General features: G+C 40.5%; 1 protein-coding gene across 3 annotated transcripts; it reads right to left on the reverse strand.

The window, feature by feature from the left end:
- Positions 1 to 862: 862 nt before the first annotated feature.
- On the reverse strand, positions 863 to 22,838 carry pard6a (par-6 family cell polarity regulator alpha). 3 transcript variants are annotated; one of them, XM_087843356.1, is made up of 7 exons: positions 22,441 to 22,838; positions 17,505 to 17,903; positions 9,504 to 9,726; positions 3,938 to 4,227; positions 3,539 to 3,664; positions 2,475 to 2,674; positions 863 to 2,165 (listed from the first exon to the last, which is right to left on the reverse strand). In XM_087843356.1, the coding sequence occupies exons 2-7, from the start codon at positions 17,580 to 17,582 to the stop codon at positions 1,838 to 1,840; spliced, it is 1,245 nt and encodes a 414-aa protein (XP_087699482.1). In that variant the 5' UTR covers positions 17,583 to 17,903; positions 22,441 to 22,838; the 3' UTR covers positions 863 to 1,837. The 3 variants fall into 3 exon arrangements, with proteins under 3 accessions (XP_087699482.1, XP_087699483.1, XP_087699484.1); XM_087843357.1 differs by lacking the exon at positions 22,441 to 22,838 and having other exon boundaries at positions 17,505 to 17,944; XM_087843358.1 differs by lacking the exons at positions 17,505 to 17,903; positions 22,441 to 22,838 and adding an exon at positions 13,258 to 13,339.
- Positions 22,839 to 24,883: the final 2,045 nt, after the last annotated feature.

Raw genomic sequence — 24,883 nt, forward strand, 5'->3', positions numbered from 1 at the left:
CCAACCCCATAGCAGGGTTTGTTGTTACACACCTCTTTATAAAGATTTACCTAGCTACCACTAGCTTTAGTTTGTTTAGTTTAGACTGACTCAAATTAACTTCACCTTTTTAATAAGTGTCCATATTTTTTTAATGGCTAATGTTTTGTGATCTATCATTTATTTCATTTATTTAAGATTTATTTATGTAGATAGTCCCTTTGAAATTGAATATCTCATGTAATATAATAAGGAAAACCATATGAAAAATTACTCTGACCCATGACAATTACATAAAACTTCTTCCTCTCAAAGTTTTATGTTGGGTCCACAAATTCACCAGTAAAAAAAAAAAGAACAAGTTTGTCAGGTCAAATGTGTGATATTAACACAACTCTACAGTTCTCACTAATGTGCCAGTAACAAGCAATGTGACAACCAACCGGCCACACATTTTTCAGTAACACGTGATTGGGAACAAAAGTTTTCATTTCCTTTGGTTTTAGTTTAAAATAAAAAAAAAACAACAAACAATTAAACGTGAAACTTTAAATCAGCCAGTTGTGCACATGTGATGTGAATAATTGCAAGAAATTATTATGACATTCCCCTCGTTGTTACTTTTTTTTTTTTTAAACCAATTGTTCACCAATAAAATTTACATTTGGTAAAATTTGGTGCTTTATAGTACAATTGGGTCACTATTTGATAAGTACAACAACAAGTGCTAAATAATTTGTCTTGTGTCTTGGAGGTGTCTCCTCTTGCTAGTTTGCTGTGTAGGAATTTGAAGTTCGGAAAGATTGACACAAACGGTAAATGGTGAGGTGAGTAATAAATATACTTTTAGCAAATCACATCTCAACTCCCATTGTGAGGAAACAGGATTTTATTTGTGTTCTTCAAATGCTGCAGGGGTTTGAAGACTTTCAGCTGTGGACAATGGGTACTGTCAGAACCACTCATAAAACAGACTGACTTACTGATGCTTCTGCTTTAAATCACAGTAAACTTTTATTTAAATGTAATCAACGTAAAGTAAGTAGTATTGGGTTAAAATACATGGTACCTTTGTTCATTTACTGCTGTGCTTTTCCTGAAGTATTAAAAGCTTTTGACAAAGTTACAGCAGAGAGAGAAACAGAGCCAGAACTAAGTGTAATTCTGAGATGTCGGCAGTCTAAGACCCAGTTACCCAAATGCCAAAGCAACTTTCTTCACTTTGCTTCATTTCATGAAGCTTTCATGTGTATCCGCCATGTTTGCCACACTAAGCATTAAGATTACTACACAGACACAAAGTTTCACAGTTAGAGATACCAAAGTGACGTAGTGCTACTTGCACTGGTTGTTGTGGTGCCGCAAAAATAAAACATGAAAGTCAACTATAGGTTTGAAGACATTTTTTAAAATACATTGACATCAAAGTGACTTATGGCTTTTACAAGAGGATTTATAACTATTTAATTTTTTAATTAAATGGTCAATATTAATCTGTTAATACATTATGGTATTTAAACATTTCCATAATATAATATTTTTAAAAAATGATATAATTACTGTTGTTTATAGAACCTGACAAAGCTGAAAACTTCAGCCATACGTTGCATCGTATACAGTGTTCCTATGCCTTCATACAATAAAAGCCAACAATCCACCAAGGCGGGAAAGAGGTAAAGTGTAAACTAGCAGAAGACTGTGACTGGTCCCTCCTGAGGTCCTGTCAGTGCTTCATACGTCAGCTCCCTCCTCTTTTAGAAGTCTGTTATCTAACAGGACCACAGCCACCTGTATTTGCCGTGGTTTCAGCACTGTTGCGCTAACATTCATAGTCCTCAATGGAACAGTGCTGTCGTGGTTACAGTGCTGTTACGTTGCTATCTTCTCTCATGCTCTCCTCACTGCTACTAGTTGTGTGGGTGGAGTTTCCGTTGTGGCTGGAGATCATCATGGCGCTGTCTCTCAGGGATGCTCCGACATTACTGGGCAATGAGACACTCTGTGGGAGGGGCCTACCCACGGTGTAGCTATGTGGCCCATTGCTAAGTGAGTCTCTGTCCGGCATAGTGGTGCTGTTAGTGACCCGGTGGGAGTCGTAGGGTGTCAGGCAGTCATTCTCCAGAATGAGGTCACCTTCATCATCATCGTCACCACCATCATCACTGTCACCCTCAGCAATGCTGTTGCTGTGGTAACAAAACACATGCCAAATGATTAATAAAAAAGTGAATGCAATATAAACTGCACGTGTCCGTTCCTATTGGCAACTTATGAATAAAGTTGAGAATTCAGCTAGCTTTGACTGCATTTTTCTAAAATTCATGATTCTCATTATTATTTCAAAACAACAGTTTCAATGAAGTTTCATTTCACTAAACGTTTAAGCACAAACTTCTTTTTCTCCTTTAACAGATATGATGTATGCCAGTGCTGCCACAGTCCCCATTCTTTCTGTTCATAAGCAGGCCCAAAAAAAGATAATATGCATGACAAACCTTGCAGTGATGGGATTGCTCAGAGAGGCGGGGCTTTGTGAGTCATGTGACACGGCAGAGCCTGTAGATCCAACTGAGCCCAGAGAACCCGAGTTACCTACGGAGGTTTTACTCCTACGATGCGTAACATTGTTCCTCTGGTTAGCTGGCTTTACGGTCACAATAAGGTTGTGACTATTTGCCACCATCATGTCTGTGACCTAAAATGACAGATGAGATAGTCAAATAGGGCTTAAATGATGCGATGAAAAATGCAGCTGTTTTTCTTAGATTTACAGTGTACATATTATATTATATAACATATAATATTTTTTATGAATATAATATTGTGCAATTTGCACTCCACTCTTACACAATGCCAGTCTTACTTTATTTGTTAGTTTATTTGTTATTTATTGTAGACTTTACTATTTTTACTCTTTATCATGTTGCTGTAACACAAAAGTTTCTCTTTTGCACTCCACTGAAACATGTGACAGTTAAAAGCTAATCTTTAGCCATTAGGAGTGGCCCATGGTGAAATTAGCCATTCGTTTTACCAAACTGTATTCTACAAGGTGCGTGTGCGTAAGTATGGGAGGGCCCGGTAGCTTTTAGAGACTTGATTGGGCAATACATTGTCAGAAATTAAAATGAACGAATGGGCTGCTGTCAGTGCTTGTAAAGCCAGTGCACAGCAGCGCTTCAATTGACCCATTGGCCCAAAAGTGTGTTGGCCTACCAGTATGCCAGATTACCAGCCCTGATTGATTATCATTAAAATGCTCTAATGAGTGCATATAGAGTGACTTAACACCCCGTTACTTTGATACATACAAACACTGGTCTAATCATTACTACTACTTTTATTTCCTAAGCTGTTTTTGAACTGTTACTTTGTAAGCTTGTATCCACTACGGATAAAGAAAAAAAACGACACACAATCAAGTGCGACTGTGTTGTAATTTATGGGCAAAGTACATTTACTGTTCATGAAAAAGAAGCACACTTGAATCTTGATCAAGTTAATTCTGAATCTTCTTCTGTATATATTGAATTTTCTTTGAGCCTGGAAGGGCATTTACCTGATCCAAAGATTTTCCTGCTACATCGATGCCATTGACCTCGAGGATCTCATCGTTAACACCCAACAGCCCAGTGCTTTCTGCTAACCCACCACGCACAAGACGAGATATGAACACCCCTGGAACCTTCAGGAGCAAGATATAAATATGAGACAACAGCTTTTAGCTATTATAGCTGATATTAATATATTCATAACTTTTATCTTTATGTCTGCATGAAGGTGCTACTTGCTGATATTTTCAGAGAAATTTTGAGATGGGGTATCTTACTGGCCCAATCATAACTGCACAATTGGTACATCATTGGTGAATTACAGGGAAATAATTCATCAATTTTGTCAGCATTAAAGGCAGAATACTGTCTTGTAAGCAGGGTAAAAGCAAAGTAACAAACCTTACCTTCTCTACGCCCTGCGGTGTCACCCGCACGCTCACGCCGTCACGTATGTAGAACCCAAGTGGTTTTTGAGTGCCATGCTTGTGAAGTCGTACCCGTCGATGTGTCTCAGGCAAAATGTCCACATCGATGATTGAAGAAATCTGTCTGAAGTTCTTTGGCGGTCCAATCATGAGGCCAGATCTGCCCTTTGAGTGGGTGGAGCCTGAGCCAGTGGCGCGCAGGCTCGTTAAGCCCAGCCCCTTTCTACGCCTCTGAAGGGAGTTGGTGCCAAAAATGATAGGTTCATCCTCTTTAAGAAGACACAAAAGAATGGAGACTGTTAATGGCTACTTGCTGATTTGTGATTCTTTTAAAGTGTTAAACTTTATAGTTACGGTGTATTATTTACACCATAATTGGAAAAAATAAAGTCCATCCATCTTCTTCCGCTTATTCGGGCTGGGTCGCGGAGGCAGCAGCCTAAAAAGAGAAGCCCAGACCTACCTCTTTCTGGCCACCTCCTCCAGCTTGTCCAGGGGAACACCAGGGTGCTCCGAGGCCAGCCGAGAGATATAACCTCTCCAGCATGTCTGCCCCGCGGCCTCTTCCCGGTAGGACATGCCCAGAACACCTCACCCAGGAGGCATCTTTGTTAGATGCCCGAACCACCTCAACTACCTCCTTTCAATGTGGAGGAGCAGCTGCTCTACTCTGAGTCCCTCCCAGATGGCCGAACTTACCCGATCTCTAAGGGAGGCCAGCCACCCTTCAGAAGAAGCTCATTTCCACAAGTATTTGATATTGGATAGTTGAACTTTTCATTCCAAAATTTCTACATTCAAAAGATCAGAGCTTTCTTGTGTGTACTGTCAGTCTCAGATATAAACACAATATTACTACTAGCTTCAGATCATTTTTTCCCACAGTTCCATTCTGTCTGTATCCATATTTTGTCAGGAATAAAACCAGCCATTTTAGCTAACTGAACTACAGATACAGATAGCAGTTGCAACACGCAGAACAACTATTAAAATGTCAAAAAATGTAAACTTTCACAATTTTCACATTTTTCAAAACTCCTACCCAGTTCTATAAAATCTTTGAACTTTTCCCGGAATGACGGAAAGAGAAAAGCATGGAGAAGAGGGAGAAACAACTCATCATCTGATGCACATTAGCTGTCAAACAGGGTTAATGGGAATGTATGGCTGCCAGTGTGTGTGTGCATGTGTGTGTGTACACGTGCACGCACACATTAGGTCATTAGGAAGCAGCATTAAGCAGCATTAATGGTTAATGCACAAAAATAATGTTTCCTATCAAGGCATACAGAGCCAGACTAAAGCATGAAGACACAAACATGGTTAAGCCTTCTCTAAATGCACATATAATGCAATCAGATCCCTCTAATTTTGCAAAAGCTATTTTTGGACCACTATAAATCAACCTGTATTAATCATTATTTTGTGTTCTTGTATGTTATATACAAGGACACAAAATATAGTCTTTTTCAGAAATAGTTAAACATGTGCTAAACCTCATACAAAGTTGTTAGATTCCAGTGTGTCCCAGTTAGACCAGCTCCTACAGGAAACAGTGAGGAATGATCACTGCCCCACAACAGTCTCAAATAACTGTAAATATTTATGGCAGATCTGTGACATGCTAGCTTTACTTTGCACATTTTTTACTGAATCTCATCTTTGTTTATTTTTTGACCCGCCCCATACAGTAAAAACTGGTGACAATTTGAACCAAAAATTTCAAATTTGGATTCATCCCTCCATCCAACCTGTTGGCACTGATACTGATTTTCAGTCCAGTTCTAGCGTGACCGCTAATGATGGTAACAGCAGGCATAATCGACCTGTGTGACTGTTTTCTGCCAAAATTTTAGCCCAGCCAGGCTTACTTATTAATCAGTAGTCTTGGCATTCTGGCTGCAGGGCCTTCGCTCATCTCCACAACTTTTCCCATTTTATAAAACACTCTATGACCTCATAATAAAATCACCAAAACACGCACTATAGCCGAAATTACAGTGAACCCACGATCTCTAACATGTATGTGGAGTGACATTGACAGACAACATCAAAGTTATAAGATCAGACATGAACCTCCCCCTCTCTGCTGGCTTTAAATATTTGCTGCTTACTACTATCATAAGCTTTGGAGCTCAGAAATGGTATTCAGGATGGCCGTAAAGAGTAAATCTGTGTCTGTGTCTTAGTGCCCCATATATCTGTCCCTAATGTACCATGTTTCTGTTATCTGCAGCTGTCATGAGCATTTGTATGTTTCTTTCTAGTGTGACCTCACTCTGTAGTGGCCCACCATCTGGAGCCCAAGGGGGTGCCATATGGCCATATGCAGTGCAGGACAACAACAGGCCTGTGCACAGTGCAGACAAAGAGGGAGCGTCATTCTGTAAGGGCTTTGTTACTTCACCTCCTATTTAAAAGCAGACTATTAGGTCTGAAACTGTATAATTTTCTCAATTGTGATAAAAGCTCCTGTAATCACTGTGACGCTGTTTTACATTTAAAACAATGCATCAGACAACTGGTGCATCTATTGTGTTAATGTCAGTGTTATTTTGTTTAAATTGATTGTTTTGAACCCATCAACCATGATTACTTAGTCTATTTACCGCCGCTCCATTTCTTAGTGTTTCTCTCAGTGCAACATGACATTTCTGTGCCACGTGTTGCAGACAACATATCCTCATGCCACAAGTTATCATCAGTAACTCAGTTACCGTATCAGTAGTTTCCAGTTTGACTCATTTTAGTTTATCAGATGCAAAATTGTGATGTGAAAAAAGGTATTTTGTCTCTTAGTTATCATAAATCACCTCAGCAACATACTCAGGGTTGGAGCAGCACAAATGTACACACCGCTCTTCTGTCAGTATTAATAAGCCCATAGTCACTTTGATTCTTCACATGAAACTTTACTGATTAAAATACATATAACTGCTTTGTTGTGTCAAAGTCTACTCGATGTAGACTTTGTTGCAGTGTTAATGTGTTAAGGTAATCAACAAGTGCAAGTCAACAATTCTCTCTCTCTTTCTCACACACACACACACACACACACACACACACACACACACACAGTGTAGTGGCATTGCATGGAACTGATATGACTGATGAAGTCTCAAAAGACATCAGTCATATAAACTGAGTGAGATTATCTTGCTCCAAAAAGTAAAATAAACTCACTCATGGCTAATGGCTTAAAGCAGCAGATGGGTTTCTATCCTGTGGTATTCCCCTGTCTATCCCTCACTCACAAACACAACATACTCACAAATGCACACATGTGCTAACACACAAAGACAAGCTGTAGTAAAGGTCAAAATGAATGTAGCCAAGTAAGAGGAATTAAAGTGGAGAGAGAAGCGTGTAGGAAAGGAAACACATATCTGCTGTTTTCAGTGTAAAATGAACTTTTTGTTGCCTTCATAAAGGGTTTGATGATGTCTTCAGTCATTTAGAAGTCTTTTACATTTCACTGAATACTTACAAGTGAGACTAGTGAGCAACAGAGCTGCTACAAAGACTACTAATAAAATGTGAGATCCTTACTGAACTTATTTGAGACAGACCTGGTTAGTTAAAAACAAACTATCGTCACCACTTAATCTTCCTGTTGCTCTTTCCTTCAGCTGTGCAAATTTTGCCAATCATGTGGATGCAGTGAATAAATGGGATTACACTTCAGGAATGAAAGATAAGTGATTGCGGGAATAGATTTTTAGCTGCCTTACTCAAGTCCTAATCCTTTCTAGTGACGCCACTACTCCTAATGCAATGCATGGGTTTAAGATTTTTCAGTAGGATTTACAGGATTTTATCATTTCTGGACTGCAGAGTTTAAAAGAGTAAACAAAGCGAATACAAGCCTCCTCAATGAGATTTCAACAAACGTATTGCACATGCACATGTTTGCTCTCTCTGTGTTTCCAGGGCCTTGTTTTCCTGAGCTCTCTTCCTTTTTAGATCCCCAGACCATAGAGCTGATCTGATTTGCTGGCAGCTGTCTGTGACTCTGATCTCTAGCAGCCTGCTACGCAGCACATTAATGTCATCACATCCTGAGTTATGACATAGCATGAAAAGGTGTACTGGGAGACAACAATGGTACGGTGTATTAGAAAACACTCACATAATCCATAATGATGGATGGATAAACATCACCAATGTCAGCAGGTGTAATAAGTGTATAAGTGTTTCTGCTTCATATGTAGTGTCTTAGGGGTAAACGATAAAGCTCACTAACATTACAGTCGACCTGTAAAATTACAGGATGCATTTTTGTCTTTCTTGAATTATTCACTCTTGGTATGTCTTGGGCACAAAGTATGTGCTACCAGAGGTGTGTGCCACGAAGCCAGTTTAACTGGTTAGTGACGTCATAGTTGTCAGTGTCACAAGGGTGGTTGTCTTTTTAAACTTGAATACATTACTGTGGGTTATGTTCTTTGGTTTAACAGTGGATGGAAGTGCCAATTTTTCACTAATTCTTGATTTGTATGCTTTAAAAAGAGATTTAAAATAGGAAGAAGCTGCCATTCTCAGTGGGAATACTGAGCTTGCTGACCTCTGCCGATTCAGTGAAGTAAAATCCAGACACATAAGGGTAACAAATAAGCCCTCAGTGTACTTTTGAGCAATTAAATGATTTCAAAATTAACATGAAATTTAACAAGCAGTCAGATTAAATGCCAGCACTGGAATAAATAGTTTAGAACCAGCTGGAGTCAGTGAAGTGAGCTCGGGAAAAGCTCAGGAAAAATGCGTGCATGACCTAAATTGGCGGACAAGAATTATCAGATTCTGTAAATTCTTTAAAACTGGTAAGCAGTGATTGATTAAAAATAAGAGCAATGGGATTGTTCATGTACAGCGAGGGTGTGCTGGGAATGCCTGGCAGAGGCCCCCGGTCCACGAGATCTTAAACTCCGACTTCAGGCGGAGCTTCAACAACATTCCGAGGGAGGCTAAGGACATTGAGTCCGAATGGACCATGTGCAGCACCTCCATTGCTGCAATGAGGCTACAGGCTACTGCACTGAGCTGCAGCTGCAAGGTGCCTGTCATGGTGGTAACCTCCGAACTTGATAGTAGATAACCGAGGTGAAGGGAGCCAACACGCTAAAGAAGGAGTCCTGTTGGGCTTGGTTAGCTTACGGGACTTCAGAGGCAGCTGATGGGTAACGGCAGGCCTGGAAACGCCTCGGTGTTCTCCATTAAAAGCTGGAAGAAGTGGCTACGGACAGGGAGGTCTGGGCTTCTCTGCCTAGGCTGCTGACCCAACAATGTGGCCCCAGATAAGCAGAAGAAAATGGATAGACAGATGGATGTGATCGTCCACTAGTAAATTAATCATTGATGTTATTCCCTTGGAGGGACGAAAACATTTTAAAAAGACATGAAATATACTTTGGAAGCCATCAAAATAACTGTAGGATCAATGTGTAGAAAGACATATAACATGTTTAAGAGATCTGTCATTTAGATTGCTTTGCAAAGTAATTTTTAATTAACTAAAAATGTATTTTTACCTCATTTTTTCTCTTACCTCTCTTGGTTATAATAATGCGGAGCAGCGGATTGGCTGATGCAATGGCTTTGTGGTAATTTTCATCATTGTTGATTGGAAGGAGGTCCCCGTGGACATCTGCATATCCTAGTAGCACATCAACACCAGGGATGTGATGAATCGTTTGGAGGAGGCGGTAGAACTCCTTGAAGCCCCCTGGACCATTTCTCTTCAGAGCAAAACGACGATATTCTGCATCAAACTGTCGAAGGCAACAAACACACATCAAATGATGTTTAATAGTGAGGCTCAATCTGTGTTTACAATTTTAGCTAAATGTAATACTAAGCATTTTAAGCGTGGCTAATTGCTACAGCCACTAACTAGGAATGGATAACAAAACCTGTTGACCCTATTTAACATACTTTGGGATTCATTTTTGAAGACCGTAGTCCTTAAGAGTTTGATACGATGTCACCTCTAAGCATAGAAAAAGTGTGATGTCACTAAAACCTATCTAGAAAAGTTTTAGACCCTTCCCTCACATCCAACCTGTGGGGCATACACACTGACAACATTCAACATCGGCTGTTTCATTTCCAGCTTCAGAGTCATGATTCTGTCTGACACTCTTCAATAGGGCTGGGTATCGTCACTGATTTCTAGAATCGATTCAATTCCGATTCACAAGGTCCAGAATCGATTCGATCCACGATTCGATTTAATTCGATTCGATTCACTTCGATTTGAATCTGGGAAATTTTGACAGTAAGAAATATTATAATTCATATCAGTACATTTACATATTTTTGTACATATAAAAAGGAAGCTGACATACGCAAGACTTTATCAAAGGTGTGAGCATCACAGCAGAGGCCTTTGTGTCAAAGTAGCTAAAGATAAAACACAGAAAAACATGAAGGCGATTTTCCTGGCCTGGGATTTTATAAAAATATTCTGCAGTACATCAAAAACGAAAGAAAACCATTAATCAACACATGAACATTACCTCTAACGTTACAGCGGTTTTATTAGAGACACGGCTAAGCGTTTTGCATTTTGCATAATTTTAAAAAGTTTAAATTTGTTCAGTATTGAACGGCAGAAATTAGGTTTTCTTTTCGGAAGTATATAAAACGGAAAAAAAAAACGTCAGCCGACAGCGCTGTAAACAACGGTAGACTTGTGCGTAACAAGCAAGCGAATAATGCAGAAAACAGTACAGAGAGAGAGAGAGCTGTGCATCGTGGTCGAAACAGTAAAAGTAAGAGTGAATACATGACGATGTTTTTGTGAAGCGTAGTTTGGATCTTCTTTTGCTGCTGGTTCGGTCAATATTTTTTGGAGAGACATCAAACTAACAGCTTTAGAATCAGCGCATAAAGGGCGTGAACACAAAGCGCGGACCCGCCGACAGATCAGAATCAGCAGCTGTCGGCTTTCAGCCCCGACCGTGAGAAAGACATCTAACTGATTCTGATCCGTGGGTCCACGCTGTGTGTTTAAGTCTTTGTGCAGAATCCGTGTTCCTGCTCTCCTTTACTGTCTTAGCTGTTTGGTGGTTGTTGAAATTTTGTGAGATTTCAGGCAAAATAAATTTATATTAAAAAATCGATTCAGGATTTTAATGAATCGATTTTACGTTATCCAAGCCAGAATCGATTTTAATCGATAAATCGATTATAAAAACCCAGCCCTACTCTTCAACTTCAGATCACTGTTCACAAACTCTTCCTTCAACATGACCCCCACTCTATTCTCCTCCTATCTGTACTATGAGAGACCAGCTTGCATCCACCTCCAATGCCCCTGGCCTGGGTTCCTTACACCTGGTCTCTTGCATGCACACTATATCTAACTTTCTTCTCATCATCATATCAGCATCTCTCTCACTTTAGCAGTCATAGTCCCTACATTTAGAGTCCCTGCGTTCACCTCCACAACCCTGCCTTTGTTTCTCTGGCACTGCCTCCTCTCCTCTTTCTTTGTTTTCAGCCAGCAGAAGCACAGTTTCCACCAGCACCCTCATGGCCAACAGCACTGGAGGCTGTGGGTTCGACTGATCTGATATGGAAATCTCATTCTTGATCATCTGCATGTTTTATTTACCAAAGATATTATACCGGATGCCCTTCTGACACAACCCTCTCTATTTATCTGGACCTGTTTATCGTCATTTCCTGTAGCTTCTCTCTCAGTAGCAGTGACTGCATTGCGTTAAATCAAAGAGGGGATCCTCTTAACGCATTCCTAATTATCGATTCAATTCAATTCCATTTATATAGCACCAAACCACACAACAATCACCTCAAAGTGCTTTATATTAGTATAGTATAGTATAGAAGTAAATTAATCTACATAGATAAGGCTAATCTGAACACTGAGAGTAAAATTTGAGATTTTGTTTCATTTCAGTGCTAAAATCCAAGCCCTTTGTAAAGGCCATCCTCAGTAACCACCTTTGATATGGATGTAAAGGTACAGTGCCCATTTCATGAATGGAAACACAAACAAGGAAAAATCACAGGGAACTGTAGGGACAGTACTGGTACAGGAGTTTAAACATATTTCAAATATTATGGAATATTTGTTATTTTTATGTACTGTAGTAACAAATCTTAAAAATTATGTCATTCTATCAGTCTTCTTGTATCGTGACATCTCCAACTTGCATGATGTATTGACAAGGCACGTACTGTTTGTGTGCTGTTTGGGGCTAGTGATGCCTGGCGAAAGCAGAAATGTTTAAAACTTGTTTAATTAAAACTGAGACATGACCTAAAACTCAAACTCTGGAGTTTAATTTTTGTCCCAACTGTATATTATAACAGAAACTTTCAAACAGTAATTACACAATGAGATCCACGCTGACTTTGTTTTGTCTCCCAACATTATGCTTCTTCCGGTGGATATTAACACAAATACTGTGTCTCCCTTTAGCTCTATAATTAACTGCAGAGAGTATTAGACCTCTCACTGGCATGTTTGCCTTGAAAGCTATACTGGGCGTACTCAGTGTGAAGAATGTGTGCTTTATCAGAGCATTCATCTGTATCTTGGACTCTAGGGTGGCATGCTACTTTACCAGTACTGTCATATGATATATGGAAATGTTGACGTTGCTGCATTCAGGGCTGTAATCAGGTTTTAGGGATTAGTGGGGTACAGAAGAGTCACACTGGTGCTCTTTGTTAAGTAAACAATAAGGTTATTTTTAAAGTGCTTTTCACATATGTGTTGGCATAAAGTGCTCAAATGTTCTTATTAATAATAACAATACGATTGAATGTAAAATGGAAGCACAGTTAACAGGAATATAAAGCCAAGTTCAAACACAGCATGAAAGAAAACATTATAAAGAAAGTTATTAAACAATAAGAATGAGTCCACAGAGTTGGATAAATGAAGTCAAAGTGGGACTTTTCCAAAATTTCTTTTGCCACCGGCTGAAAGGCTCCATCCCCACCCCAATCTCACATGAGTAACACATTCTGAGATAAGAGATTGCTGCATTTCCATTTAGTGCTCTGTATATAAGTAGCCGGTGTAGAGTATAAAGCAGGAGTAATATGAGCTCACTTAGGAGAAAACATAAGTATTTTGGTGGCAGCATTTTGTATTGCTTGAAAATGAGAAGGAGATGATTTCCTGGATGGGATTGAGCAGGAAAAAAGTTGGGATCCAAGGAAAACTGAGGCTGTGCTCAGTGACAATGCATCTGACCACTTGTTCCCTTGCGTGCCCCACTGACTGGAACTTCTCATCTATAGACTGATTCTCCGGGTCGTGCTACCTCAGGCTGCTTCACCCTGTCTCTCCTTGTCAGCTGGTCTCTGGTCCTCAGCATTTACTGACGACTCAGAGTCAACCTGCGCTTTCTCTGCTGGCTGCTGCTGTTGATAATTGTGCAACTTTACAGATGGCGCTCTGTCATTCTGGAGCCAATAAATCATTTGCGTTGAATGATTTTGTTGGTTTCATAAAGTTTGACTTTTTGAACTGAATCCTGGTAGTGCAGGACAGACTACAGAGGCCTCACTGGGGTCGGTTCAGATGGGTACTGGGACCCTGGCAGAGGAGGAGGAGAACTAATATTAGTGTTTGGAGTGTTTCACCAGTTAGCATCGCAGTGGATGCAGGACAATTTTACATCTTTGAACTTCAGCTTGTTAGAGTTGGAGGTAAAAACTAATCTACCAACCACCTGGTTCTATCAGCCCTGGTCAAAGAAAACAGAGCTGTCTATTTTACAAAGTTGGCTTTTAACAGTCAGCACAATCCCACATTATTATTTGATACCATTACCATGATCATATCACCTGCTTAACCTGCTCTTTCTGTTTTTTCTGATGACAATAGCAAAAATTTTCTTCATTTTTTTTTCTTATAGAGGTGCAAATGAAAAATACAATATGTTATGAACTGGCTCTCCATCCATTCTGTCCCAGGCTCAGCATACAAATCTCTGTAGTTTATATACCTGTGGCCATGAAAGTGATTAGAACACCTGAATTCAATCATTTGAATGGGTGAATACTTTTGGCAATATAATGTATTTATATCTGTTCCTTTTTATTGGCAACTTTGTACAAAAGAGGAATTTGTTGCGGTGTCATTGTGTAAAACTGTTCTTATGCCATGACATGTTGTTTCTAAAGGACCACAGCCTCCTGCCAAAGGGCAGTGTCACAAACAGTTTGAGACAGGCACGCAAGATTGTTGCCGACCCCACACTTTATAGAGTCCTGGAGGTCTACAAGTCTTGTAGGGAGGCAGATTGCTGCCAATCACCTTCTCAGTGGAGGGAATGACATGCTGCAGTCTGCATTTGTCCTTGCCAGCAGCATGGTGATGGAGGAGGTGAAAATAGATTCATTGATGGAGAAAAACTGCACCATCACTGACGTTGGCAGGTTGTATTTTCTCTGTTGTGTCTTCTTGATAAGGAGGCTGATGTTTGGGAGGGGTGTCTAGTTTCCACTGTCATCTCCATTGTTTTCACAACATTTAAGCTCCAGGTTGTTGTCACTGCACAAAGTCACCAGTCAATCTCCCTCATATAGACGGACTCATCTCCACATGAGATGAGCCCAACAGGGTGGTGTCATCTGCAAACTTTTAGTTTTAGGGAGTTTACAGACTGGTGTCTGGAGGTGCAGCTGTTGGTATACAAGAAGAAGATTAGAGAAGTAAAGACAGAGCCCTGAGGGGAACCAGTGCTGATGCAATGAAAGACAGGAAGTCAATGATCCACCTGCAGGTGGAAGCAGACACATTCAGCTGGGAGAGCTTTTCCTGCAGCAGAGTAGGGATGAATATATTAAAAGCACAACCAAAGTCCACAAAAAGTAGCCTAGCATAAATTCCTGCAGAGTCCAGATGGAGTGCCGTGTTAACAGCATCACCTAATAACCTGTTGGTTCTGTAGGCGAACTGCAGGGGGTCCAGGAGGGGGACAGTGATAGATTTTAGATGGGATAGTACCAGACGGTCAAACTCTTCATGACTACAGAGGTCAGAGCAACAGGTCGGCTTGTGATCCCTTTTTTAAAAAAAATGGAACAGTAATGATAAGTCCTGTGGAGGCAGGCTGGCATATGACATGTCTCTGATCAGCACAGGGCTTCAGGGTGGATGGAGACACTGAGCCTGGTCCTGCTGCTTTCTGGGTGTTCTGTTTTGAGTTTGTTTACATCTCTTTCAAGTAGGGAGAGAGGTTTCTAGGGAGATGGAGAAAAAATTACTGAAGGGATGAGCAGCTGAGTCCAGATGAGGGGAGCAGTATTGCTGAATAACAGTCACATCATTACACCAGCCACTGTAAGTACAAAAACAGATACCTCCACCTTTGTCTTGCCAAAGAACTTCATGTGGCAATCGGCTGTGAAGAGTTGGAGTTCTACCAACTGCACCACAGAGTCCAGTATAGATCCACTCAGTCAAGTTTCCATAAAACACAAAACAGCCAATTTAGAGCAGTCTCTGTTTTTCCCCATCAATAGCTGGAGTTCATCTATTTTACTGCCCAATGAGCTTGTGTTCCCTGTAGTGGAGTATGGAGGCGGTGGAGATGCAGGAGCGTACCGGCTTGCTTTCCTCTCCTACAGCGTCTCACTTTATGAACCTGAATGGCCAGATCAGGCAATGAATGATGGGAATAAGTCCTCAGGAGTTGTAGCCCTGATGTTCATTAGCTCATCTCTGGTGTAAGAAGTTCTGGTTGTATGGCAAAGCACAGAGCAAAGCTGAAAGACTGCGCAAAATATTCACGAAACTGTTCCCACTAAAAATGTAAACAACAAACCGGTTGAGTTAAAAACACAGCAGCCAGTACAGCAAGGCTATGAAGGCATCTGAGCAGGAAATATGATCAGCTGGTGATGTGTGACCCAAAAGTAAACAAATGACTCAGCCATCATCACTGGACCACCAGCTAGTTATACTCCATACAACCAAATGACAAATCACAACTGTCATCTTGAGCTGACAGTTGTTGTGAGTTGGTGCTATATAAATACAACTGAACTGAACTGAATGACAGGAAGAGCAGAGATTGGACAGTGGGTAAGATACTGATCCATTCTTCAGAGAGTAAGTGTGTGACTGATAGACAAAAGCACTAGGTGAATGTGTGTGTGTGTGACTGCGTGAATGAGACAAGTAGTAGAAACTGTTGTAAATGATGAAACTGAGTAGAAAGATGTTGTGTAAGAACCAAACCATGTACTGATTCTAATAGGTGATAACACCGTCCCGCGTTACTGAACTGTTAAGTTACTTCAGTTACTGCTAAAGAGTTAAGCATTCGACTCACTCTTTGTCACTGTATATAATGCTGTGTCACTCTTACTACACTATAATGTGCCATCACTGACAGTAGCACACTGGAATAAAAGAAAAATCTCCCTCTTTTTTTGCACTAATCAGTGCTGCTGTCTGCAAACTGCACTCTCTGATAAAATGTTCATTTAGAACATCATCAAATTCATATTATTGGATTTCCTTAAAAAATGGATATAATTTTGAGGCTATGTTGCCCATTCTAGTGTCAATTCCTTTGGATAATCATGGGAAACACAACTTGCTTATAAAAGATAAACGTTGCCACTGTGACATGACCCACTGGTTAGTAAATCCCATTGTAAAGCTAAAAATGTTCCCTAGCGCTATCAGTTTGCAGGCGGATGTCATGAGCACGGCACAAACCTGACTGTGAAGCAGAGGAAATCACAGAATTCTCTAACAGAAGCTTCATTCACTAAACTGCCCTTCATGTTGTTTGACTTTAAGCACGTCACAGGACTACAGAACCACAGGTGTTTCTGACACACCCCCTCCTACCTACTAAAAACTGCGTGGGTTTGAGCACTGACTCAGTCTACATATTTCTATACGTGGACTGGTCCACATTCTTCATGTGAAACCAGTCTACAGTCTGTGTGAGGCAGCTGAAGGGCCTGTGGAAGGTTTTATCTTTAAACTATTTTTCAGGCTCTTCAAACATTAGCAATAAAAAGTACGTTGAAAATGCTGCCAATATTTGAGTTTAGACACAGCTTCACCTAAAAAATATTTTGGTTTTCATCTTCATGAAAGCACTTACTATTACAGAATAATCACGCTGAAATTTTATGTCTTCGGTATGCTTGTTTCTCAGCTATTACAAAAGCTAAAGCTCACAAACAACTAAAATGTAAACACCAAAGAATAAGCCAACAACAGCTTGGCACACACACACACACACACACACACACACACACACACACACAGATCGAGTTAAACACAGGACTGGGATTATCGAGGCTGAGCAGGCTGACACGATGTTGGTGGTGTTGGTGGGGGGGCTGCGGGCGGCAGCAGCCAGGCCGCTGTCAGCTGAACCCGGTCGGATTTCGTTTCTTCTAAATATCGCGTGAATTTGCAGCGGCCAGATATTTGTGTTTGTTACATCACGATCTGGATGAGAAGAGCGGAGGGCTGAGGTCCTGATAACGCACACCCTGCATCGCTAACAGCATCAGTCAGCAGCCCATCACTTACTTTGCTCTTGACCTCCACCAGGTTGTCCGACAGTCTGAACGAAGTCCGCTGCTGCTGCTGCTGCTGTTGCCTGGACATTGTGCTCCTCGGTCGGCTGCTTGTCTGAGGCACTGCGGGTAAAAATATCCGCTGGAGGTCTGACAGCCTGGCAGCTCCCTCCTCTACTCTCGAGCGTAAAGCTGCTGAGGGGCTGCAGCGGTAATGGTGTTGTCCTCGGACAGGCTCCTGGCTGCCGTGCTGCTGCGGGCCCTCCTTTCGTTCCTCCCGACGCACAGAAACAAGCCCGGCTCCTCACAGGTGCAGTCCGGTAAATCCAGTATGAGATCTGAGGTACCAGCGAAACCCGCCCTTCTGCTCCCCACCCCTCCTCCTGATGAACACAGGGGGCGGGACGTGATACTGGAAGAAGAAAACACAACATGACCTGTCTATTACTCTCTCTCTCTCTCTCTCTCTCTCTCTCCGTGTGTGTGTGCGTGCGTGTGTGTGTGTGTGTGCTGCTCCATACTCCAGTGGACAGATTCATATTACTCCTCCTTTGCTTTTGCTGGCACAAAGACAGAAAGGATAATAATAAAAGTAATGTCAAATCACTTTTACTTATATCATACCGATAGCCTGGTGAATATAAAATGTTATATTTCAGAGAAAAACTCAACTAGTGCAAACAATGCACTTTTAAGCAGTGTGGAAACACCAAGACAGAAATAAAGAGGGTATTAGACAACCAGCTGTAACACAGTTATGTTGCAACCATATTATGTTAGAGCACAATAGTACAGTGCTCACCAAACACATTTTACTATCAGACAAAGATGAGAACATTCAAAATGCAATGTTTAAATTATGATTTTATGATTTTCAATCAAAGAAGGCTATCCAGACCTACCTGACCCTATGCAAAACAGTAATTCCCCCATAAACCTGAGTGTGCTGCACTTGGCAGCTGAACTGAAATCAAGTGTTTGCGGTAACTGGCAGTGAGTCTTTCACATAGCTGTGGAGGAGTTTTGGCCTCTTTTTTGTTGAATTGTTTTAATTCAACCACGTTGGATGGTTTTCTAGCATGAGGTCATGTCAAAAGCATCTCAGTCTGATTTAATTCATTTGATCATTGTTTTTTTGAGCCATTCAGAGGTGGACCTACTATATGCATGTGGATCATTGTCCTGCTGCATAACCCAAATGTGCTTGTGCTTCAGTTCATGAACTGGTGGATGAACATTCTCCTTCAGGATTTGCTGGTAGAGAGGAGAATTCATGCTTCATCAATTACATCAAGTCATCCAGGCCCTGAAGCAGCAGAGCAGCCCCAGACCATCACACTACCACACCACCATGTTTATCTGTTAGTATGATGTTCTTTTCATGAAAAGCTATGTTAGTTTTATATCAGATTTAACAGGACTCAAACTTTCCAAAAAGTCCAGCTTGTGTCTCCATTGTTCAAGTTTTCTCCATTTGTAGATAATAACTGTAACCATAGTTACCCACGCCTTTTCACAGTTGATTTGTGATTCAACAAGGATTCAATCCCATTTTAATTATATAGAAGCAAATCACAACAGCAGTTGCCTCAGTGCCCTTTATACTGTAAGGTAAAGACCCTGCAATAATACAGAGAAAACAAAGAAATCCCAACAAGCAGATAACCCCCTATGAGCAAGCACTTTGGCAACAGTGGGAAGGAAAAGCTCTCTTTTAACAGATAGGGCTACCTGTGAAGACAGCATAAAGGATTATAGTGAGTGAAGAAGACTGTAACTACAATATATGTAAATCACCAAAACTAGCTCAATTAAGGCTGAAACCATTAGTGAGATCTTGTACACTGTGTTTGGTAACCTAGCGGAGAAATAAAGTTCTGCTTTTGACATCACTGCATCTCTCCAGATTGCCAAGTAGGACCAGATGAGAATGCTATTTGACAGCAAAGGAGCCAGGCTACAGTAAGGACACTTCGCCGATGTCTGCCTAGTGTGAATTGAAGCAATGGGTGACCTGGTGGAATTCTGGTGAGTATTAATATAAAGCTTTGTCTAATCAGTGAAGTCTTAAACAAAATGCAATGGAAAAATTCATTACATGAATCAGCATAGCAATTATTCATCTGCTTTGGTGGGAGTAACTAATTAATAATTATATATATATTAATAACCATTAACAATAACCAATGATGAGATTCAGAGCCGTATATAAACACACAGTGCATCATGGGAAGCCTCCAGCCAGTTAGGCCAGTGTGTTTGTATCATGGCAGGGCCCCTGCTTATATAAGAGACTGTTTGCCCTTTAGCCTTTAAATTTGGTTTGGTGTCTTGCTCATGGACACTTTGGCATGTGCATTTAGTGGACAACCCACACCTCAGAAATGCTCAGAAGGACAGACAGATGGATAGAGAGATGGACAGACATCTCTAATCCTCTCTTGTTTTCTGTGCATCACCAACTTGCCACTTCTTTAGCGTTATGGTTTGCTTTAATGTTAGCCTATGAGTTAGGGTTATTCAAATAAGGGTCATGGTTGGTCATGTTGATCAGAAGGATTGTTGAAGCAGGGATATCATGGTTATGTAGTTCATATAAATATATATGCCCCACAGGAGATAGCATGAGTATTAAAAACTAAAACTGTGAACACCAAAAGATCATGATTTTTGTCCCAGGTTTGAGTCAGACAAAAAATATAAGTAGAAGTTGCTATTATAGAGTGGTTGGTAATAGTGGGGTAACACATTGGAAACAAGAAAGTATCAAGAAGGTTCATGCTGTAGTCTATGTACAAAAGCTTGAAAAGCCTTGGGAGACAGTGGTCCCTCGTTTATCGCGGGAGTTGCATTCCAAAAATAACCTGTAATAGGTGAAATTCGCGAAGTAGCCAGCTTTACTTTTTACAATTATTATAGATGTTTTAAAGCTGTAAAACCCCTCACTACACACTTTATACCCTTTTCTCAGACAGGCATGAACATTTTCACACTTTTCTCTATTGTTTAAATACTCTCAAAGTTCAAACCTTCATGGAAAAATAAGTCCAGTATTATAGAATGAAACCAAAGGCACCTGCAGGTGCTTTTGGCGGTGCAAAACGCTGAATCAACATTGTTGTTATTTGTTGGGGAGAAAACTTACAAACATACAGTACAGCACTTCAGAGTCACTCTGCTAGTGATCGAAGATTTATGTAAATTTGACAAGCTGGACGCATTCTGTACTGTACAGAAGACGAGATTGATTCACAATGGTCTACAGCCGATCAGGACGCAGAACACAAACTTTTATTCTTTATTCCCATTAGGCCCTAATAAGAATAAAGAAGAAAGGTGTTTATAGTGTGCCACGTTTTTCATCTATTAACCTGCAGCCACACCCAGGAAACCAGATGAGCCAGGTTTAATGAATCTGAGCTCAGTGAGAGACAGAGTGAGACTGAACCAGATAAAAGTGTGCATGTGATCAGGAATGTCAGCTATGTGAGCTGACCTGCAACTGCTCTTAATCCAAAGCTCTTCTATATGCCTTCATATTTCATGTCTCTCTGCTTTTCATTTTCTTCGTAATTCCACCTAACAAGTATTCTCCTTTGTGGCTCATTTTTATTCTTTCCTTTTAAGTTTTACATTTCCATGTTTCTCTCATGAAACCTGTCTGATTACTAATACACACATCTAATCTGACCTGCAAACACTTCTGATTTTATTGCTTTTTGTTTTCGCTCAATTACACAACTCTTTTTTACTCCACTCTTTCCTTCTCGTGCTTCAGCCTCAGGGGTTTCAGTTTAATGTGTTCTTCTGTTTAATGGTTAGTGCTTTTCCTTTTTCTTCTTCACACTCGTCTTTACTATGGAGACCACTTTCCCCCCCCAAAGATAACATCTGGCATACTTTAGTGAAGTAAGACATGCTTTTAGCAACACCTCACACACATTTTTCTGCAGGTCCTGCTCTTGTATGTCTGATATGTGTGGTATGTCCCAGCTTCAAAGGTAAGTTAGTTTTGTGTATTGAGGTGTGACAGGTGGTGATGCTGTAGAACAGGTTTTTATCTGTGTCACGTGGTTTTCTGGTTGGTTTCCAGTGTAACAATACAGGGTGGAGGTCATACGCGCACACATTCCAGCATACAATGGGATGTCACTCAGGCCTCTTGACTGCTAGTCACAATAGGATCTGCATACCAGTGTCTTGTCCTACGCTTTCAGCCCATACTTCAAAAATCACTGATGCAAATCAAAATGAGAATGAGCTTTATTTTTTGTACTGTTTTGGGGTTTTTTTTGCAAATTTATTCTTAAAAATCACAGTGATACTGATTTTACATTGTGCTCTGGTCATGCAGCAGGTTCCAGTGTCCTCTTTCAAAAAGCAAATTTTTCCATTTTTAATAAGTAGATTCATGTTACGACTCTGAATGAAGCAGAAATTGACATTTTTCATTGTAAAATGAAACTGCAACTTCACAAGATGTGATTTACTTTTACTATGTAAGCAGTAGCCTAGTGAAAGTTCTTCATCTCTGTATTATAATTCAGTAAAAAGGACTAGATGTTACAGTCCCTGATAATGCATTGCTTTAGATAGAGAGACTCTTGAGGGATGGCTGTTATGAGGAAAAGCAGCCCAGAAACTTTACCAGCAGCACACATCGTTGTGTGCATCAACTTTCGGTCTTTTCTCCAGGCTAATTTTCCTTGGTTAGGCTAGAGATCTGATCTAGATTAGATATTAAGATTTGGGACGTAGTGGACCTTGGATTCATCGGGTGTTTCGGCCATTATCACTAGACACCCTCACCCAAGGAGGCTCTGCCAGGGTTGATCAGGCCCTGGAGTGTGTCACTGATTTATGTTAACTTGTTATTTCTTCTTCTTTCTTCTGTTTAGTTTTCTACAGTTTATTCTATCTATTCACTACAACTGAGCAATAATACTTACCTCTTTAGCATTTATGGAGTCTCACTTCTTCAAAGGGATAGAAAAGGTGATAGAGAGAAGTAAGACAAAAGGGACAAGATAGGAGAGAGCAGAGAGGGCCATTAACATTAATACAGCAGTGTTAAAATAGTAGTAACAGTAATTTCCCTGCATGTGCAAACTTATCTTCTTGGAATCAGAATCAGAAAACTTTATTAATGCCTGAGGAAATAATGCAAAAAGCTGGCAATTTATTGTCCAAGCTGACGTGGTTGAAGTCATCCAAAATAGAATGAAGGCACTCGGGTGCTCAGTCTGTTACTGGGCCATGGCAGAGTGAACAGTGTCACATGCAGCTGTGGGGCTAGCAGAGGGAGCAGCATAAACAGCTACCATGGGTAAATTCCCTGGGCAAATAACACAGCCTGAGTTCGAGAGCGCACAGTTCAATGTCAGGGCAACAACTCCGCTCTTTCATAGTTATGTGAACAGGGTTACACCACCAGTTGTTAACAAGAATAGCAAGCCCCCCTCCTTTCTGTTTTCCGCACGTGAGGTGTGAATTCAACAAAAGTTCCATTATATTTGAACATAGTGAAAAACATTTTATACTGCTTTTTTTTTTTTTTTTGCCTGTCCCATTTGGTTCTTTAGCCGTCAGAATTGTTGTCTGAAGACCAACAAGGATACCCAATGGATTTATTTTGCCAAATGGATCATCATGGCATTGCCGTATTGGTCCATTTGATCGACCTTTGTTTTTTATTATTTATTTTATTTTATTTTCAGTTGTTACAGACGGGACATACATGAGTGAGGGATAGGAAAGGGAGAAAGAAAGAGGAAGGAAAAGAAAAACAGAAGAGAAGAGGGACAGTGAGAAAGGGGGAAAAAATATCTCCGGGATCACCTGTTGAGAGAAAAAGAATAAAAAACAAGCAAAAAAAACCAAAGCAACATACTGAACATAACACCATCGCATTAATCTAGCTAAGTGTAAACAGCAGTAAATACTAAATATTGAATGTTGTTGTGCAGCACGCAGGACAGACAGCGCACAATGTGCTTTGAAGTAGCAGCCAAGAAAGGTGTGATTTAAGTCTATGAACAGTGAACACCCGTGTGCACACCTGTGTGGATCGGCGCGCTTGTATTCAAATGGTTTCCCCATGTAATGGTCTGCAAGAGGATGTAGAGAGCCATAGTCCTGTCCCCCAGGGCATGAAGCAGGCATGGAGGAGATCCAGGCCCCAGACATCCAGAGGCCCCAGAGTCCAAGAGCCCAAGGAGGACCACCGGAGGGGCATCCGTGCCACCTTCATGGGAAGGGCTGAGGATCCCCAGACGAGGGGTCACCCAGTAGCCACCGGGCAGAAGCTAGAGGGGGCTGCACCGGCGTGCCCGCCGGCTCTGCCGGCAGCCAGCTGTGCCAGAGTGATTTTATACTGCTACAACCTCAGCTAATCTTAGCACAACATACCAAAATGTCATAGACTGGTCCATCTGTGGCACAGTCACTTTTATATTGTCATTTCAGTAACAACATGGAATCCCTGAAGATGACAAAGAAGGACTTTAGGGCAAAATGTGTAAGTGGCTGGTGATTAGTTCCTCACAGGAGCTAGCAGAACTCAGTTGTAAAGAGGGTGCTGCAGCAAAATCCTCCTTGTGAGAATCCTCCATCTGGTCTCTACACTCATCACAACTGTTACCACCACTTGATTAAATGCATTACTGCAAGAAAAAAAAATTATTAAGATACATCTTCTAAATTGCAAACTTTATTTTGTTAGGTTGTGTTGACTGAATAATTTTGAGAAACTCTATCAACTTAATTTTTTATTTAATTTGAAATTAAATCCCAATTTTAATGGGTTTAAGGTGATATTCAAGGTGCAGTTAATTCAATCAGGTAGATAACTATGTGTTGCATGTTTAAGGTAAGTAACATTTGTTTTACAAATAACAGTTCTACTAAAGCAATGTTATGAGCAGTTTGTTTATGATGTTACGCTCATGTTGCAAATGTACCATACCACATTAAAGTAATGCTAATATTTAACACTGTATATAGTCATTCTGAACTTTAGCATAGAAGTGGATAATACTTATGAGAGCAAAGCATGATTAAAACGTTGCTTTTTAATTATATCTAATTTCAGTCAATGACTCTTTTTTGTTGTTTGTGTGTTTAAAAGTTAGAAGCCTTCAAACTGTGAATACTTCTGTGAGAAGGATACCTGCTATACATGATATTACATTGTAAATGATTTTGGTTACTATTGCGAAACAGCTACGTATTGTTCTTGATCTTAAGAGCTGTATGTATCATTATTACTTTTTTAACACATCAAGTTTTGTGAAATATTGTTGATATGATTTTGGCAGTAGCATCCTGGCATACACTATGTGAATGCCAGGACATTAAGACTTCACGTATGCAATTTGCGCATAGATAAACATT

The sequence above is a fragment of the Neolamprologus brichardi genome, chromosome 7 (genome assembly GCF_056152115.1).
Source record: "Neolamprologus brichardi isolate AB-2024 chromosome 7, ASM5615211v1, whole genome shotgun sequence".
Classification (NCBI taxonomy): domain Eukaryota; kingdom Metazoa; phylum Chordata; class Actinopteri; order Cichliformes; family Cichlidae; genus Neolamprologus; species Neolamprologus brichardi.

What these genes read in the sequence shown, in the direction of transcription:
- pard6a (XM_087843356.1), bottom strand. Translation starts at nt 17,582, where the DNA reads ATGTCCAGGCAACAGCAGCAGCAGCAGCAGCGGACTTCGTTCAGACTG. An exon ending in CACCGCAGGGCGTAGAGAAG is followed by an intron (nt 3,665 to 3,937) that starts GTAAGGTTTGTT and finishes TTGCTCCTGAAG; the next exon opens with GTTCCAGGGGTGTTCATATC. An exon ending in AGCAATCCCATCACTGCAAG is followed by an intron (nt 2,166 to 2,474) that starts GTTTGTCATGCA and finishes TTGTTACCACAG; the next exon opens with CAACAGCATTGCTGAGGGTG.